The 18,429-nt window shown below is 39.1% G+C and overlaps 1 protein-coding gene across 3 annotated transcripts in view; it reads right to left on the bottom strand.

Moving 5' to 3' along the window:
- The window catches only part of abcb8 (ATP-binding cassette, sub-family B (MDR/TAP), member 8), a 178,743-nt gene that overhangs the window by 53,153 nt on the left and 107,161 nt on the right, over window positions 1-18,429 (bottom strand). For all 3 annotated transcript variants that reach the window (XM_039753298.1, XM_039753299.1, XM_039753300.1), the window contains one exon: window positions 3,059-3,153. In XM_039753298.1, coding sequence (XP_039609232.1) covers window positions 3,059-3,153 — 95 coding nt within the window. The remainder of the gene's footprint in view (window positions 1-3,058; window positions 3,154-18,429) is intronic.

Genomic DNA, 18,429 nt, shown 5'->3' on the forward strand with positions numbered 1-18,429 from the left:
CTAAACACCAGTAAACAGCCCATATGTTGTATGTTTGTGTGTCTGTGTCCAATCTCATAGGTCAACATATACAGTATATGCATTTATCACACTTCTATAATCCTTCTGTTTATTAATAAATTGTATTATTCTTTTCCTTAAAACAAATGTGGGTCAGTTACCTTAATGCAATTCTAAAGGTTACATACCCTCTTTTACAACAAAGAAAGATAAGGTAAATAAAGTAGGAACTTTGCCAAATTATTGAAGTAATTACCAGTGCTGCTGAAGGCAAAACTGATAATTAACCAACTTAATATTCACTCAAGTCTTATATATAAATTGACTATCCCTGGGTGAGCAAGTTAAAATTTATTTTTCAAATTCTACAAGAGCAAGAGAATGGTAGATCTTGGAGTAACAGAGGAGCTTTTCAGTCCCTGCTCTAGCCAAGTTGTCTTGCTCCCAAAGCCCAACAGATTTTGGTGCTTTTGCAATAACTTCCATTAACTTAATAAAGCTTCCCAATTCGAAGTTTAGCTAATACAGGAGTGGACGAGTTCCTTGAACGATTCAGAAAAGCCCAATATTTAACCACAATTGATATGACAAAATGGTGCTGGCAAATTCCTTTAATGGAACCCACTAAGGAGAAGACTGTGTTTAGCACCCTAGTCACCATTGCCAGTTACTGTGTTCTCCCATTTGCATTACATGGGGCACCGGCAACATTCTAGCATCTGCTGGACAGAATGCTCTATTCTCAAAATACTTCTAATGCTCACTATTTAGATGATGTTGTTTTCTGTTCTGGCACATGGGAGGAACACGTGTTGTACTATGCTGTACTCATTGCACTAAGTGAAGCTGGCCTTAGGATCAACCCGAAGAAATGTTCCTATGAATTGACCGAGGCAAAGTATTTAGTGAGCATGGGTACAGTCTGACCACAGTGTGCTGAGTTGATACAATTATGATGTGGTCCCATCCAAAGAGCAAGCGGCAAAACCAGGCCTTCTTAGGTTTAGCTGAGTACTACAGCTGATTTTTTCATTTGTTAGAGAGTTCGCTGCCCTTGAGTGATCTCACAAAGAAGCGGGCTCCTAACTCTGTGTATGGGAAGAAAAAGTGGAAGCTGTATTCCATGACTTGAAATGTCAACACTGGTATTGATTACTCCGGATTTATCTTTACTTTATATTTAACAGGCGGATGCTTTGGCCTCAGGTCTTTTGTTCATCATGTTCCTGAGCTGGAAACTACTAATTGGGAGAACAGGTATGTGGCAGTGGAAAGACAGGCTTTCACTAGGTCACAAGTTCCCTCTTGGCACAGTGAATGGCACTTCATGAAAAGACAAATCCATGGGTCTCCAACTGGTTCTTGTATCTCCAGCCTTATTGGTTCAATGCCAATGCTCTTTTCCCGATTTCATAACCTTATAGTTCAGAATGCCACAATTACTGGGGTGAGGGAGGGGATGGCAAAGCGATAGTTGTGTCACATGTCTGCACACAGGGGGCATCTTAAGGGTTCTGGTGATGGTGGGACTTTGTAATAATGTCTTTTTTTTCCCTACATCTACAGACCAGAAGATCGAAAGCCTTAACATTGATGTCATCACTTTCAGTGTCCATCCACCTGGACCTGGACCAGAGGCATGTAAATCCGAAGGAATCTCCTTTCTTAGGGAGTCAAGAATTAGACTTGCACCCGAAAGGACATTATTTGTTCAAAGCCATTTTTATAACGTTTTTTTGTTTTTCCAATTATAGAAGGTTTGCATATGGGTACCCCAAAACTTTGTTTCTCTGTCTAGCCATGTAAGAAAAGTGTCAGAACACACAGTGCACCATAGCAGCAGACTGGTTAAAGAGCCCATGCAGACCCCTGTCCACTGCCAAAAGTACCTATAATAGGTAAGTGAGCATCAGAACTGGACCATAGAGCAATGGAAGAAAGTGGCTTGGTCTGGTGAATCACATTTTCATTTACATCATGGGGAACAGATGGCAGCAGGATTCACTATGGGAAGAAGGCAAGTCAGTGGAGGGAGTATAATGCTCTGGCAATGTTGAGCTGGGAAACCTAGGGTTCTGGCATCCATTTGGATGTTACTTTGACATGTACCACCAACCTAATGATTGTTTCGGATCATGTACACCTCTTCATGGTTGTGGCCTCGTTCAACAGGACATTGAGCCCTGCCACACTGCAAAAATTGTTCAGGAATGGTTTGAGGAAGACTTCAAAAACGTCAAGGTGTTGATTTGGCCAACAAATTTCCCACATCTCAATCTAATTAAGGATAGGATGTGCAGGAAAAACACTTCTGATTCATGTAGACCCCATTTTGCAACTTACAGGACTTAAAGGATCTGCTGCTAACGTGTTATACCACAGGATTCCTTCAGAGGTTTTGTGTTCATGCCTTGAAGGGTCAAAGCTGTTTTGGCAGCACAAAGGGGACCCTCCCAGTAAATAGCAGGTGTTTTTAATGTTATGGCTGATTAGTGTGTATTTCTGGTTGTGGGTGTTACTTAAGCTGAAAAGAATAAAACCTGTGTGCTAGATAAATCTACTGTATAGTTTTCACAGTTGATTCCACCAAATTCAAATGAAAAGCTAAACACTTTCAAGATCCTTCAATTTAAATCTGTTGACTCTACTTATTCACAAAGGTTTTGTAATTTCTGTGGTATCAAACATAAATATATCCACAGACACAAATTAATAGAATACAAACATACTGTATATGACAACCTTTAAAGAGACTAAGATTTACCTGTTTAACTGGCCAACAGACTCAAAATCTTGGAAGCATATGTAAAATTCATTTCCAAATGCATAATGACTAAAATTAAAAGAAAAAATATAATTCTTAAGAAAGACACCACTCAGCTTAGATTTATGTTTCCCGTAGTTGAAAAATAGCCGATTAGCTGCCTGTCCCACAAAACAGAGAAATTGAAGGAGTTCAATGTAATCTTTCATGTGAAAGATAGTTACTAGTATTCCAAAAAAAAAAAAAAACAACAAATCTAATCTGTGAAGCACTGGTTGATTAATTAATACTCACCTCCACCGGATTCTCCAACAATTGCAACTCTCTTATATGGTGGAAGAACTAAATCGAAGTCTTTCAGTACAACATGACCAGGGCGTGTAGGGTAACTAAAAATAGAGCACATTTATATGTTATTAAATATATGTTTTAAAAACTAATAAAGATGCTTCTTAGAACATAGCTATGGGCCAGTTATTCAGTGCATTTCAAAACAAGGTTTTAAAAGTTTGTTAACTGGACTACAAAAAATATATAGCAAATTATTACCACTCACCATTTCACCTCTCCCATTCCTTGACTAACTAAAGAAGTGGTATGATAAAATGTGCAACTAGTGATGGTGAGAGGCCAAAGGAGGCAAACACTGTCAACACACCTAATTCACTGGTCCTTACATGACATTGTTCACCTTGTCTTTCAATATTATGTTCAACAGGGTTAAAACCCTTTTCATAAACATCATTCATTACAAGTATGGTTCCAAAGTGACCATAAGATGTTCATGCCTACATTAACTCTTTGAGGGTGGAATATTTTTTCCAAAAAATTCAGTTTTCTGAAAAGCACACAAAGCAATGGTTTCAACATAAAACATCTGTTGCTACATGCTGTGGATGCTGTTGGCGCATGCTCAGCAACTCTGGCATCAGTAGCTACACAGGGGCACCTCGATAGCCAGCAGGAATGTACAGTAGGCCAGCTGCCTGGCTATCTTCGCAAAACTGCTGGGCAGTAATGGCAGTTGCAGTGTGATGCAATATGTGTTGTACTACTTGTCATCACAAGCGGTGGTCCTCCCAGGCGAATGCAGATACACAAATGTACACCATGATCAATTGGGGACTGATCAGCTGATGCTAGTACCTCACTTTTGTTTTTGATATCCATCTTCTGCTCACTTGCATCAAATTCCAAGTCCGACAGCTCAGAGTCCAATTCAGTGATATGTAAAATGTCCATGGAGTATTTAGTCTCTCGCCAGATGTCAATGCCATTTTAGAGAATCTTTGCTCTTCACTACTCATGCAGGGAATTGAGGTTAAATCAATAAAGCTAATAAAGTTTACTTCTAGCAAAGAGAGTCAAATATAAACATAAGGGAGAGTTTTGTCGCTGTTTACAGCCAATTACCATCCTCTACCTCTGAATTTCAACAGAAGTCAACATCAGACCTGAAAGAGTTAAGCTTGGCTAACAAACTATTATCATGAAGCCCAGTGATATAGCCACTTTAAAACTTACTCAGTTACTTTAATGCACTTACCAATCATGTAAGAGTGCTGTAGGTCATCATGATCTGTCCCTGTCCCATTACTACTCTATGGTGTCAAACTGTATTATTTTATTGTAGACCAAGTCCCTATAAGCAGTAGCTGTGAATATAATGGACATACAGGTATAATCTATGGTATATTTGAACTTGCCGGTTTTCAGGCAAATTGGAGCACTGCTTCAGAGTATAACTATTTTTCCAAATGAGTATATTTCTTTAAACATGGCTTGATAATTAACAGACTAGTTTTCATACATAGTCATATTAGCCAGTAGACAGTCAGGATTCCAAACATACCTTTGCTGACGTCACTTCTGGTCATTTTTTTTGATGACACCAGTTCCTCTACAGGCCTTTAAAGCCTCCATCTTGGGCTACTATAGTCAGTTCTGTTTTGGAATCTGTTATATGCACATCAAGCTACTTATTTCAACCCTTTTGCAGCTGGGAAAACCAATATATGGGTGGCTGCCCCAAACCTTTATGATGTCTTGGACTCTTGATTGTCACAGTACATAACAATTAAGTAAACAATAATAAGATAGAAGCAGCACTGTGACTTAGTGGATTGCTTTGTTACAACAAGAATCCATTGTTTCAAGTTCATATCCTACAAGTTTGCATGTTCTCCTTCCATCCAAGTGGATTTTCTTCAAGGCTGCCCATTTTTCTCCCACATCCCCAAAGACAAGCAGATTAAGTTAACTGGTCCTACTTGAGTGGACCAGTATGAGAGTGTGTATGGGTGAACTAATGTAATGTAGTGAACTAACCTTTATGTAACCCTTGATACTGTATGAACAATGTGCGTGTAAAAAGTATAAGGAAGTGAGCATTGTCTAAAACTGCTGAGTTGCATACACCCTTTATAGGACAAGCTTCCTATAACTGGCCTTGATTACGTGCAAGACGAAGCAGGGGTGTTTTTTTACTTACGACTGTGAAAAATGCTGACAACATTTTTATCTGTAAAAGTCACTGTGCTTTTCTACATGTATAAAATCCCGGATGTGAACACAGACTATAGCAATCCATGTTTCCTCCTTTTTTATTTTTTTCAATATGCTTGAGTATAAAGGAAGATAGACTTCCTGCTAGCAGGCTAGAGGTTTGTAGCAGTATGAACGTTCAGCAGCTGCTGCCTCTCTACAACCAAGAATAAAGAACTTGCTTTTTACTTTTTATTGGTGTCTGCCTTCTGTTGTTCTTCGACTTTCAGTGACCACATATACCAATATAAAATGTGTCTTTTACCAGTGGACAGACAGAAGGGGTTTGAACATGCACCTTGTCTCTTTGATGTTCCACTTGCCAGCCATAAGAAGACATTGTAAATTCTTAAAAAAATGTAACAAAAGAAAAAGCAGGTGATCCAGTTCCAAAACAATATGTAGTCCAGATATACAAGATTGCATGTTATTAAAGCATTCAATAATGAAGACAGGCGGGCTGACAAGTATGAGCTATCCACATTAGTTTAAGAAAGTAAAAAAAAAAATATATGTGGTCATATACTGTTAATTGCCTGCTAATGAGTAGACACTAAATATAGAGGAAAAGTTTTCTTTTCTGTTGTGGTTGTATCAACTGTCTTTTATAATTAACTAGCAAAATACCCGCGCTTCGCAGCGGAGATGTAGTGTGTTAAAGAAGTTATAAGAAAGAAAAGGAAACATTTTAAAAATAACGTAACATGATTGTCAATGTAATTGTTTTGTCACTGTTATGAGTGTTGCTGTCATCAAGGATTTGATTATCATTATTTCTTTCAATCAGGTTCGTATTTGGAGGATGTGTTGTGTTCAAGCTATATTCCGTGTTTGTCAACCGTTGTAAAGATAACAGGTTTAATTCATCGAAGTGTTCACTACCCAAATCGGTACTGGTGAATCTAAGATGTTTAACAGGCATTCCCGGTATTAAGTTGTGGATTTGCCTGCGAATATTTAGCGGCAGCGTTTCTATGAACTTAATTTAAACTTGAGCTTTACACCTTGCTTTCCTATTGATATGTCTACAAAGACTTGTTCAGTTTCAGAGGGTTGTTCCTTTCTTACTGCATCAATAAACAGCTCGTCTTCCTCTTTATGTGAGACATCACACGCTGCATGCACGGGTTTACCTTTCCCAGTCCTGCAAACCTTAGCGAAGTCCTTTAGCTGGACATTGACTTTTTCTACCGTGTGCTTTGTTTCTGCAGTACCTGCACTTATGAATATGCTTGTACGCGTCACACACTTCCTATTCTTTTGCTGCCTTTTCAATTGTGTAATGCGTTTTTTGTTCAGTGCTGTTTGGAAGTCTTGCTTTTTGTGTGCGTACTGCGTTCACAGTCAGTTCACGTGAGTCGCTCGGAGTACATGCATCAAAGGTTCTCAGCTGTGTTTGTGCTATCTCGTGCAATCTTGGGATGTCCACGGCTTTAGACCCGGCACTTAAAAGTTTCTCTCGCACTTTCGCTGAGTTTATGCCAAACACTATTCTATCCCTGACCATCTCATCTTCGTTTGCATAAGCACAGTCCTTTACCAGCAATTTCAACTCTGTTACAGCAATTTTAACTCCGTTACAAAGTGATCAAAAGCCTCATTTACACCCTGAGTCTTCTCATCAAACTTGTATCTCGCGAATGTCGTATTAGTCGTGGGCATGACAAACATCAGCGGCAGCGTGTCTATGAACTTAATTTAAACTTAAGGTTTACACCGTGCTTTGTTTCTGCAGTAGCTGCACTTATGAATATGCTTGTATGCGTCACTCACTTCATATTCTTTTGCTGCCTTCTCAATTGTGTAATGCTGATGGACAGCCTTATATGGGCAGGCACTCAATTACGTGGGAGGCGTGACAATGAGGGACGCAACTCCGCCTCTCACGGCGAACGAGCTGCAGGCTATGGCCGTATTTGTGCCAAACACTATTCTATCCCTGACCATCTCATCTTAGTTTGCATAAGCACAGTCCTTCACCAGGTATTTTAACTCCGTTACAAAGTGATCAAAAGTCTCGTTAATACCCTGCGCCCTCTCAGTAAACTTGTATCTCGCGAATATCGTATTCGTCGTAGGCATGACAAACGCCAGCGGCAGCGTGTCTATGAACTTAATTTAAACTTAAGCTTTACACCTTGCTTCCCTATTCGTTTGCATAAGCACAGTCCTTCACCAGCAATTTTAACTCCGTTACAAAGTGATCAAAAGTCTCGTTTATACCCTGCGTCCTCTCAGTAAACTTGTATCTCGCGAATATCATATTCGGCGTAGGCATGACAAACGCCAGCGGCAGCGTGTCTATGAACTTAATTTAAATTTAAGGTTTACACTGTGCTTTGTTTCTGCAATAGCTGCATTTATGAATATGCTTGTATGCGTCACTCGCTTCATATTCTTTTGCTGCCTTCTCAATTGTGTAATGCTGACGGACGGCCTTATATGGGCAGGCACTCAATTACGTGGGAGGCGTGATGATGAGGGATGCAACTCCACCTCACATGGCGACCGAGCTGCAGGCTATGGCCATATATATGTACGTAAGTAGGTTCCAGTTATGACCGTTACGTGTAAAATTTCAAAATGAAACCTGCCTAACTTTTGTAAGTAAGCTGTAAGGAATGAGCCTGCCAAATTTAAGCCTTCTACCTACACGGGAAGATTGAGAATTCGTGATGAGTCAGTGAGTCAGTCAGTCAGTGAGGGCTTTGCCTTTTATTAGTATAGATTTTACCAAAATGTAGTACACTGGATTTGTGAAAAATAAGGCAAAATGATAACAATGAAAACAATATTGATTCAGTTTACATTTTATTTTTATGCATTTGAACTTCAATGTGTTTTCATGCTAATTTTTAATTCTTTCTTCCATTCAATCTTTGTTTCTGTTTTTTTAATTCTTTCTTCCTTTTTTCACTTTAACAGATAAAGAAGGTCATCATCTACATTATTGGATACCTCTGAGATGTTTAAGAGACCCTCTATATCTAGCATTGAAATACATAAATTGCTACTTCAAACACTATTTAACCCACACAAAACACAGGTATATGGATGAATGGATGGACAAGTGATTAGACAAATGAATCTAAAGATGCAGCATTAATAAATAACCAATAACAGTGATTTACCATTAAAATTTAGAGATGAGAACTCATTAATTATCAGCAGTTTTTAAGCAGCTGTCATTTATCTCCTGTCTTGAAGTGACTGATACACTTACAAATTACTGCATCCTATCCTATGCCCACACATATATAGTAAAGATATCAGTCAAATCATGTGCAGCTTGCATTTAATGTTATCATGAACATCAAAAAGTACAATAAGCTTTATGTTACCCTAGTTACCCCATAAACCCTAGGGCGTCCTTCTGACTGAGGTATTTACTAACAAATGAGTGAAAAAAACAGTCAGCAGTGCTGCCTTTGTTTTTCCCTAGTATGGCATAGGCTAAATATGCTTTTTTGCTATTTAGGAGACAAAACAAGAAATAGTGATTTGTCAATAAGAGATCTAAATAAATATAAGCCCCCAGAACAAGGTCTATGTGATCTTTTTGCTAGTCAGAAGAACTTGGTCTTCATAATACTAGAAGATGTCAAGGTTTCTTTAATAAACAATATGCATTACATCATAATTACTGTATTATTACATAATAATTATTATAATGATGCATCATAATGGAATATAATAATAATTCCACCTAATTATTACATAAAAATATTTCTCCATAATTCACCATACTTACAATGAGACAGTCTGGTAGGGTGATTGGTTGTGTGAACATACATGTGTGTTTAACTTTCATAGGGGACAGTTCTGGATTGTCAAAATAAAACAAATATATCAGATTGCCACATTGAGATCTCGTGGTTTAAAAAAAAAAAAAAAGATAATATTCAGGATGATAAGTGCTCTGCATGTACAGTGGTGTTAGAAATTTATTTAATTAAATTCCTCATATAAATACAGAAAACAGGCTTGCATCATTTAATGAAATAAAAATATTGAGATGTTCACCCATACACTCATTTGGGCTATTGCAGGTAGACTGATGTGCTGGGTCATTTCTTGCAGTTTGTTTTTTTTTGTTTGTTTCTTAATTTTGTTTTGTTACCATACTTTTTTTTTTTTTTTAACCGTGCTTATCAATCGTATATATATATATATATATATATATATATATATATATACATATACTGTACAGTATATACACTCACCTAAAGGATTATTAGGAACACCTGTTCAATTTCTCATTAATGCAATTATCTAATCAACCAATCACATGGCAGTTGCTTCAATGCATTTAGGGGTGTGGTCCTGGTCAAGACAATCTCCTAAACTCCAAACTGAATGTCAGAATGGGAAAGAAAGGTGATTTAAGCAATTTTGCGCGTGGCACGGTTGTTGGTGCCAGACGGGCCAGTCTGAGTATTTCACAATCTGCTCAGTTACTGGGATTTTCACGCACAACCATTTCTAGGGTTTACAAAGAATAGTGTGAACAGGGAAAAACATCCAGTATGCGGCAGTCCTGTGGGCGAAAATGCCTTGTTGATGCTAGAGGTCAGAGGAGAATGGGCTGACTGATTCAAGCTGATAGAAGAGCAACTTTGACTGAAATAACCACTCGTTACAACCGAGGTATGCAGCAAAGCATTTGTGAAGCCACAACACGAACAACCTTGAGGCGGATGGGCTATAACAGCAGAAGACCCCACCGGTACCACTCATCTCCACTACAGATAGGAAAAAGAGGCTACAATTTGCACAAGCTCACCAAAATTGGACAGTTGAAGACTGGAAAAATGTTGCCTGGTCTGATGAGTCTCGATTTCTGTTGAGACATTCAAATGGTAGAGTCAGAATTTGGCATAAACAGAATGAGAACTTGTTACCACTGTGCAGGCTGGTGGTGGTGGTGTAATGGTGTGGGGGATGTTTTCTTGGCTCACTTTAGGCCCCTTAGTGCCAATTGGGCATCGTTTAAATGCCACGGGCTACCTGAGCATTGTTTCTGACCATGTCCATCCCTTCATGACCACCATGTACTCATCCTCTGATGGCTACTTCCAGCAGGATAATGCACCATGTCACAAAGCTCGAATCATTTCAAATTGGTTTCTTGAACATGACAATGAGTTCACTGTACTAAAATGGCCCCCACAGTCACCAGATCTCAACCCAATAGAGCATCATTGGGATGTGGTGGAACGGAGCTCGTGCCCTGGATGTGCATCCACAAATCTCCATCAACTGCAAGATGCTATCCTATCAATATGGGCCAACATTTCTAAAGAATGCTTTCAGCACCTTGTTGAATCAATGTGACGTAGAATTAAGGCAGTTCTGAAGGCAAAAGGGGGTCAAACACCGTATCAGTATGGTGTTCCTAATAATCTTTTAGGTGAGTGTGTGTATATATATATATATATATATATATATATATATATATATATATATATATATATATATATATATATATATATATATATAAACTGCTCAAAAAAATTAAAGGAACACTTTGAAAACACATCAGATCTCAATGGGAAAAAGAAATCCTCCTGGATATCTATACTGATATAGACTGGGTAATGTGTTAGGAACGAAAGGATACCACATCGTTTGATGGAAATGAAAATGATCAACCTACAGAGTCCTGAATTCAAAATGCCCCAAAAATCAGAGTGAAAAAATTATGTGGCAGGCTAGTCCATTTTGCCAAAATTTAATTGCAGCAACTCAAAATTGTACGCAGCACTTTGTATGGCCCCTGTGTTCTTGTATACATGCCTGACAACATCAGTGCATGCTTCTAATGAGATGACAGATGGTGTTGTGGGGGATCTCCTCCCAGATCTGCACCAGGGCATCACTGAGCTCCTGGACAGTCTGAGGTGCAACCTGGTGGCATTGGATGGACCAAAACATAATGTCCCAGAGGTGTTCTATTGGATTTAGGTCAAGAAAGTGTGGTGGCCAGTCAATGGTATCAATTCCTTCATCCTCCAGGAACTGCCTGCATACTCTCACCACATGAGGCCAGGAATTGTCGTGCACCAGGAGCCACTGTACCAGCATAGGGTCTGACAATGGGTCCAAGGATTTCATCCTGATACCTAATGGCAGCCAAGGTGCCTTTGTCAAGCCTGTAGCGGTCTGTGTGACCCTCCATGGATATGCCTCCCTAGATAATCATTAACCCACCACCAAACTGCTCATGCTGAATGATGTTACAGGCAGCATAATGTTCTCCATGGCTTCTCCAGACCCTTTCACTTCTGTCACGTGCTCAGGGTGAACCTGCTCTCATCTGTAAAGCACAGGGCACCAGTGGTGCATCTGCCAATTCTGGTATTCTATGGCGAATGCCAATCGAGCTGCATGCTGCTGGGCAGTGAGCTCAGGGCCCATTAGAAGACATGGGGCCCTTGGTTCACCCTCATGAAGTCTTTCTGGTTGTTTGGTCAGAGACATTCACACCAGTGGCCTGCTGGAGGTCATTTTGTAGGGCTCTGGCAGTGCTCATCCTGTTCCTCCTTGCCCAAAGGAGCAGATACTGGTCCTGCTGATGGGTTATGGACCTTCTATGGCCCTCTCCAGCTCTCCTAGAGTAACTGCTTGTCTCCTATAATCTCCTCCATGCCCTTGAGACTGTGCAGGGAGACACAGCAAACCTTCTGGCAATGACACGTATTGATGTGCCATCCTGGAGAAGTTGGACTACCTGTGCAACCTCTGTAGGGTCCAGGTATCGCCTCATGCTACCAGTAGTGACACTGACTGTAGCCAAATGCAAAACTAGTGAAGAAACAGTCAGAAAAGATGAGGAGGGAAAAATGTCAGTGGCCTCCACCTGTTAAACCATTCCTGATTTGGGGTCATCTCATTGTTGCCCCTCTAGTGCATCTGTTGTTAATTTCATTAACACCACAGCAGCTGAAACTGATTAACAACCCCCTCTGCTACTTAACTGACCAGATTAATATCCCATAAATTTCATTGACTTTATGCTATACTCTGATTAAAAGTGTTCCTTTAATTCTTTTGAGCAGTATATATATATATATATATATATATATATAAAAATATATATATATATATTACTGCAGTTTTTTTTTCTCCTGTTTTGTTCATACTTCAATATGTTTCAAGTCATGTAGAGAAACTCGTGTAATGATTATGACAGACTAAAGTATGTTACCTGACAAGGGTCTTCCATTAAATGTTAGTCTTTCCAAAAATATGGCTTTCAAGACACTTTTATTATTTTCTTCTTTCTTTAAAAATAATAATATATGTGGGGATTTATTATGTATGGGTGGGAGCAATTATATGTTTGTGTGTTTATGTGAGGTAAGAGAAGAAACTTGTATGTGAGTCACACTGCCAGATTACTTTAGGGTGTAATTCATTTTTTTCTTATGCCTTCTTGTATACTTTCTCTCTCAGTCTCTCGCCATTAGAACAATCTAGACGAGAACATGCCATTCAGCCCTAACAAAGCTTGCCTGTCGTATCAACTGAGTTCTTCCGAAATAACATCAAATGTTGTTTTGAAAGTCCCTCAAGGCATACCCTTAACTTGTTTATAACTGTGTCTTTGAGTTCTTCATGAACTCATTTCAAAGTAACATTCTCAATTCACTGTACTAACTCCCTTCATTATTTTAAACACTTCAATCATGTCTCCTTTTAATCTTCTTTTGCTTAAACTGAAATCTTTCTTCTTAATTTATCCCCTGTAGCCCTGGAATCACTAGTCCCCCTAGTGAGGCCTCACCAGTGTATTATAAAGCTTGAGCATAACCTCCTTGGACTTGTACTCCACACGTCGTGCTCTATAACCTAATGTTCTGTTAGCCTTCTTAATGGCTTCAGAATTCTGTCTGACAGATGATATTGTCAAGTCCACTACAACTCCTAAGTCCTTCTCATAAGGTGTACTTTTGACCTTTAGACCGCCCATTTGTGTATTCAAACCTAACATTTTTACTTTCTACAAGTAATACTTTACATTTGCTTACATTAAACTTCATCTTCCACAAATCTGCACAAGACTGTATGTTGCTCAAGTCCCTCTATAATGATTCAGCACATTTGGAATTGTATGCCATCTAGCTTAGTATCATCTGCAAACTTAACCATCTCAATTATACTTCTATCTATATATATATATATAATATATGTGGCCCTAATACTGACCCCTTGTGGGACACCACTCTTAATATTGGCCAACTCTAAAAGGGTTCCTCTCACCATAACCATCTGCCTACCATGTCTAAGCCAATTTTGCACACATCTACACACAAAACCCTAAACTCCAGCTTCTTTTAATTTGATGCCCAACCTCTCATGCAGCACTTTATCAATGTTAACTGAAAGCCCAAGATACACCAAATAATATCTTATGCTCCACATTCATCATATTCTTTTGTTGTGTCCTCATAGAATTTCAGCATGTTAGTAAAATATGACCTCCTTCTTCTGAGCCCATGCTGACTGTTCAATAAACCTCCTGTTCTTGCCATGTGCTGCTCAAACCTTTCCTTAATAATTCCTTCCATTAATTTACCTGTGATTAAACTCATTAAGCTTACTGGTTTATAGTTGCTTGGACCTGCCTGCTGCTTACCTTTTTATATAATGGGTGTGGCAGGCAGCCAGGGCCCATGCCCGGCTGTGACGCCCCTGCAGCATACTGTATGTTCCAGGGGAGCAAGAATGGGAAACCCAGTATCTCCCCCTGGACGCTAGGTGGCAGCCTCCCTGGGTTGCAGCGGTGCTTTGGACTCCCCCAGGGCTTCATGGGGGTTGGAGTGTTGCGCAGCCCTGTTGAGTTCCACAGGCGCCGCTAGGGGGTGCTGCAGCAGGAGCTGCTGGACCCTTCTGGGCATTGGTTTTGCCACACCCGGAAGTGCAGCTGGATATTGGCAATCAAGCACCTGCAGCACTTTCAGGTGCCCAATAAAAGGAGCCAGCAACCACCACTCAGCGGCCAGAGTCAGGTGGAGGAGGACAAGGTTGCCTAGGAGGTGTGGTGGTGGTGGAAGAAAGAGAGGAGTGTGGTGTTTTGGTGTGTTTATGTTACACTTGGGACTGTGTTGTGCCTGTGGGGATTACAGGGAAGAGTGCCCCACAGATGAAGAAAAATAAAAGTGCCTCCAGTGTGAATCTGTGTCAGGTCAGGTGCCTAGCGCTTTTTGTTACACGGGATATTTTGCATTTTCCAGTCTTTCAGAATTTCCCCAGTGTGCAGCAACTTCATAAAAATATGTGTTAAGTGCATACATATGTACCCACTAACCACCTTAAGAATTTGAGGATATTATCTGGCCCTGGCGATTTGTTTGATTTCAGCCTATTTAAGCAGTAGTTTTGCCTCTACCATTTCCAAATCACTCAGTACCTCCTTAATGATCACTTTTACCACTGGGAGGATATCTACCTCTTCACACGTGAAGATCTCAGAAAAATGTGAGTTTAGAGCAGATGCTATTTTAGTGTATGTATTTTTTAATTCCCTTTTACTATTCCTGATTCACTTCCCCTTTTTCTTGACTGTTCATTTACTACTATAATACTAAAAGAATCTTTTTGGGTCATCTTTAACTTATCTGCTATATTCCTCTCTAACTGCCTTTTAGCTTTCCTAATAAACTTTTTAATGGTTGCCATCATGTTCTCAAAACCCTACAATTCACATTGGAGTTATTACTACCATACACCTTATACTGCTTCTTTTTCAACTCCATTCTCCCTAGACTTTGACGTATCTAATCAAAATTTGCCATTCAAACTTAAACTTAACAGTTTTAGTCTTCACATCCACACTCTTCCAAAACATGGAGAATTTTATTATATTACAGTCGCTTGACCATAGTGGTTCAATCACCTCTACATCCTCAATTCTATCTTGTTTACTACAAGATACTAAAACTAGACAGGCTTTGCCCTGTATTGGTGCTTTAACATACTGTGTTAAAAACCAATCACTGATTAGTTCTAAAAACTCCTAGAGTTCCACTATTTTCAAGGTTAGCCCTGTTAATATACAGGTATTTAAAGTCTTGCATAACTATAATATCCCTATTGTAAACTTGCTGCTTTAATGGTATTAAAAAGATATGAACTGAAAAAACTGTCTGCATTGGGTGGTCTACTATACTTCGAAAATAAGGCCTCTTTCTTTAAAGCTTTCTAGACAAAGTCAGATGTCCTTATTGAGATGGGATTCATCGTCCAATTGAAAACTTCTGTTTTATATAAACAGTAATCCCACCTCCTTCTCTGCTCTGTGTATCCTACCTAGAATGTGTATCCTTCTATGCTATACTCATCCTCATCTTTCTTATTTAGCCAGATTTCTCTTCTTGCGATAATATCATAATTATGCTCCGCTACATACATCTCCAACTCACTTATTTTATATTTGCTACTTCTGGCATTAAGAGAGAGAGAGAGAGGTTGGGAGCATGTGCGGATAGTGCATTGCTGCACCCACCACACTTGGGACCCCAAGTACAGCAGGTGACACCTCAGCACCACACTGGAATAGTGCAAGGCTTTTTATGGTGGCTGGAAGGCCAATCCTTCCACCAACCCTTTAAGTTGGAGGACCTGCTTAAAGGGCTGGATGCAGATTAAATCATACCCATTTTTTTATGTGTTACTCAATTTACTTTTGCCCTTAAACTTTGGGTTAAAATTTACATTACTATGCATTTTTATTTTTAAACTTTTTGTTCCATCCTGTACAGTTCTAAACCTGGCATTTCCTAAACTCTTTGCAAACCTACTTCCTAGTTCCTCAAATAAACTACACATATACCTCCAAAATACATTGGTGCTCCGCCAGTTCAGATATAACCTGTTGTGGCGGAACAGATCACATCTGTTTCAAAAGGAGTCCCAATGTCCCATAAACCTATACCCTTCTACCCTACACCAAGATTTGAGTCACACATTAAGCCTTCAAATCTCCTTAGTCTTAATTGGACTGTTGTGTGGCACAGGCAGAAATACAGAGAAGACTACTCTTTAAAAGACTCTTTAAATCGGTACTGCAGAACTAACAGAGTATCCTTATATATGTAATTTGTTCCAACATGGACAATATCAACTGGATCCATCACTCACTGGCCTAGAGCCTGCCAACCCTTCTAGGGAGGTCTCCCAACTGTTCACCCAGAAGGCAACACTTCATTCAAAATTCTCTGTCTCTGGACCAAACCTGCACTTCAATCCCCCTAATGAGTTCCCTGCTATCACTACCTCTCTCCTTCTGGAAACTGGTTTTGAGGTGGCCCTTTGGGGTCCCCATTCCTACCTAACACATCAGAATCTTCAGTGACATTGTTTAGTTCCGCAAGGACCTGAAAACAGTTTGGCACTTCCAATTCTGGGGTTGATGCCCCCAGACAGTGTGCACTATAGTTTTTAAAGTGGCCCCTACAGTTTAGTATATTTAATACTCCCTTCTTTAAAGTAATAACTCCTTTAATAGTCTTTTGTTCCACTAGCTCTTATTTCTGTCTAGAAAGAGGGTTCACCAAGTATACAACTGTGAATCAGAATATGCACTGGTTTTCTTGTGATTTTCCCAAGCTGTACTGCATGTCTTTCTGTTCCTGGTGCATAATTTCTCCTAAATCTTCCTTAGATAATGTGATGATTTTCACATTTAAACAAAACATTTGCCTGCTTCTGAACTCCTCCTCCATTTCAGAAGTTTGATTTGTTGTGATCCAGCTGCAGAGTGAGATTCTCAAGGGCTAAGTGCACCCACTTTAAAAACTCTTCTATGCCCAGAGCTATAAGCATTTTTAGTTGTAGTAGTTCCTGAGATCCTGCAGAGTTCTAAACTAGTATTGTGTTCTGTTAAGCGTTCTTTCTTTTATGTATATGTATGTATTTTGTAAATGTATTAATGGTTGGTTGTTACATGTTGTAATGTTATATCTACGTTGTAGAATACTAGACCCCACTTAAAAAGATAATATTGGGGTCTGTGCTTTTAAGGTGGGTTTGTAAGGATATGGAAGGGCTTATGGGTAGTGTAGTCTTTATTGGTTTGTGTTCATCATGTAACACAGGCGTGAAACTCAGATACTATACAGCCAAGGTAATTGCAGTTAAGGTCTGAGAATATTTAAAAGGAAGTTAATTCAAATTATAGCATAAGAAACATGTTACATTAGTAGCAGTATTTGCATTCACAGTCATGAGGATTACGAAACTGGCAACCTGAAAAGTTCAACAGTGAATTATTGGAACATACCTAATCCACGGTGTTCATCAAGGAAGAGGAAAGTGCAGACTTCTGGATATTGTTAGTAGGGCTATTTGCCATTTTTTGCTTTTTAAACTGTTTGTCAGTGAAGAGTTAAATACATTATTACCACTGGAGCAGCATGTTATTTCACATCTGGATTCCGCCCATTTATAGTACAAGACTTTTTTTAAATATGTATAATGTGTCGGGAGGAGTGTTGCATGGAGTTGCATCTTATTTGTTAGTGATTTTATCAATTTTCATGGCTTTTGTAATATACTGCTGTTATTATTTCAACATTTTCTGATGCCATTGTCTTTTCAAATGGGTGGTATAAAGGAAAATAACATAGGAGCCTGGTACTGGCCTAACTTTATCCATCACTTTTTTAAAGCAAAATAATTATGCAAATCTGTTTGCAACCTCATCAGCCCTCGAAAATCTGGGATTTGCCCCTGCCTGATAGTAGGTGCTATATAAATGAAATGAATTGTTATAAACATCTCAATCAGTACTGAAGTAATGCTGAATAACAAACACTTAATTACTGTACTAAACCATTCATTCTTATTTGTTTATATTTGTGAAATGTGTGTTATCAAACCATTACTTAAAAAGTTGCACCTAAATCCAAATACACTTAATAATTTTAGACCCATTTTAAATTTACCCAGTCTCTCTAAAATACTTGAAAAAATAACTGCCAATCTGCTTAAGTCTCACCTTACACATCACAATTTATTAGAGAAATTCCAGTCTGGCTTCTGCACTGGTCAAAGTACAGAAATAGCACAAACACATATTGTAAACAAAACTCTGCTATCCTCTGATTGAAGGAAATTCC

Source organism: Polypterus senegalus, chromosome 5 (genome assembly GCF_016835505.1).
Source record: "Polypterus senegalus isolate Bchr_013 chromosome 5, ASM1683550v1, whole genome shotgun sequence".
In the NCBI taxonomy this organism is placed as follows: domain Eukaryota; kingdom Metazoa; phylum Chordata; class Cladistia; order Polypteriformes; family Polypteridae; genus Polypterus; species Polypterus senegalus.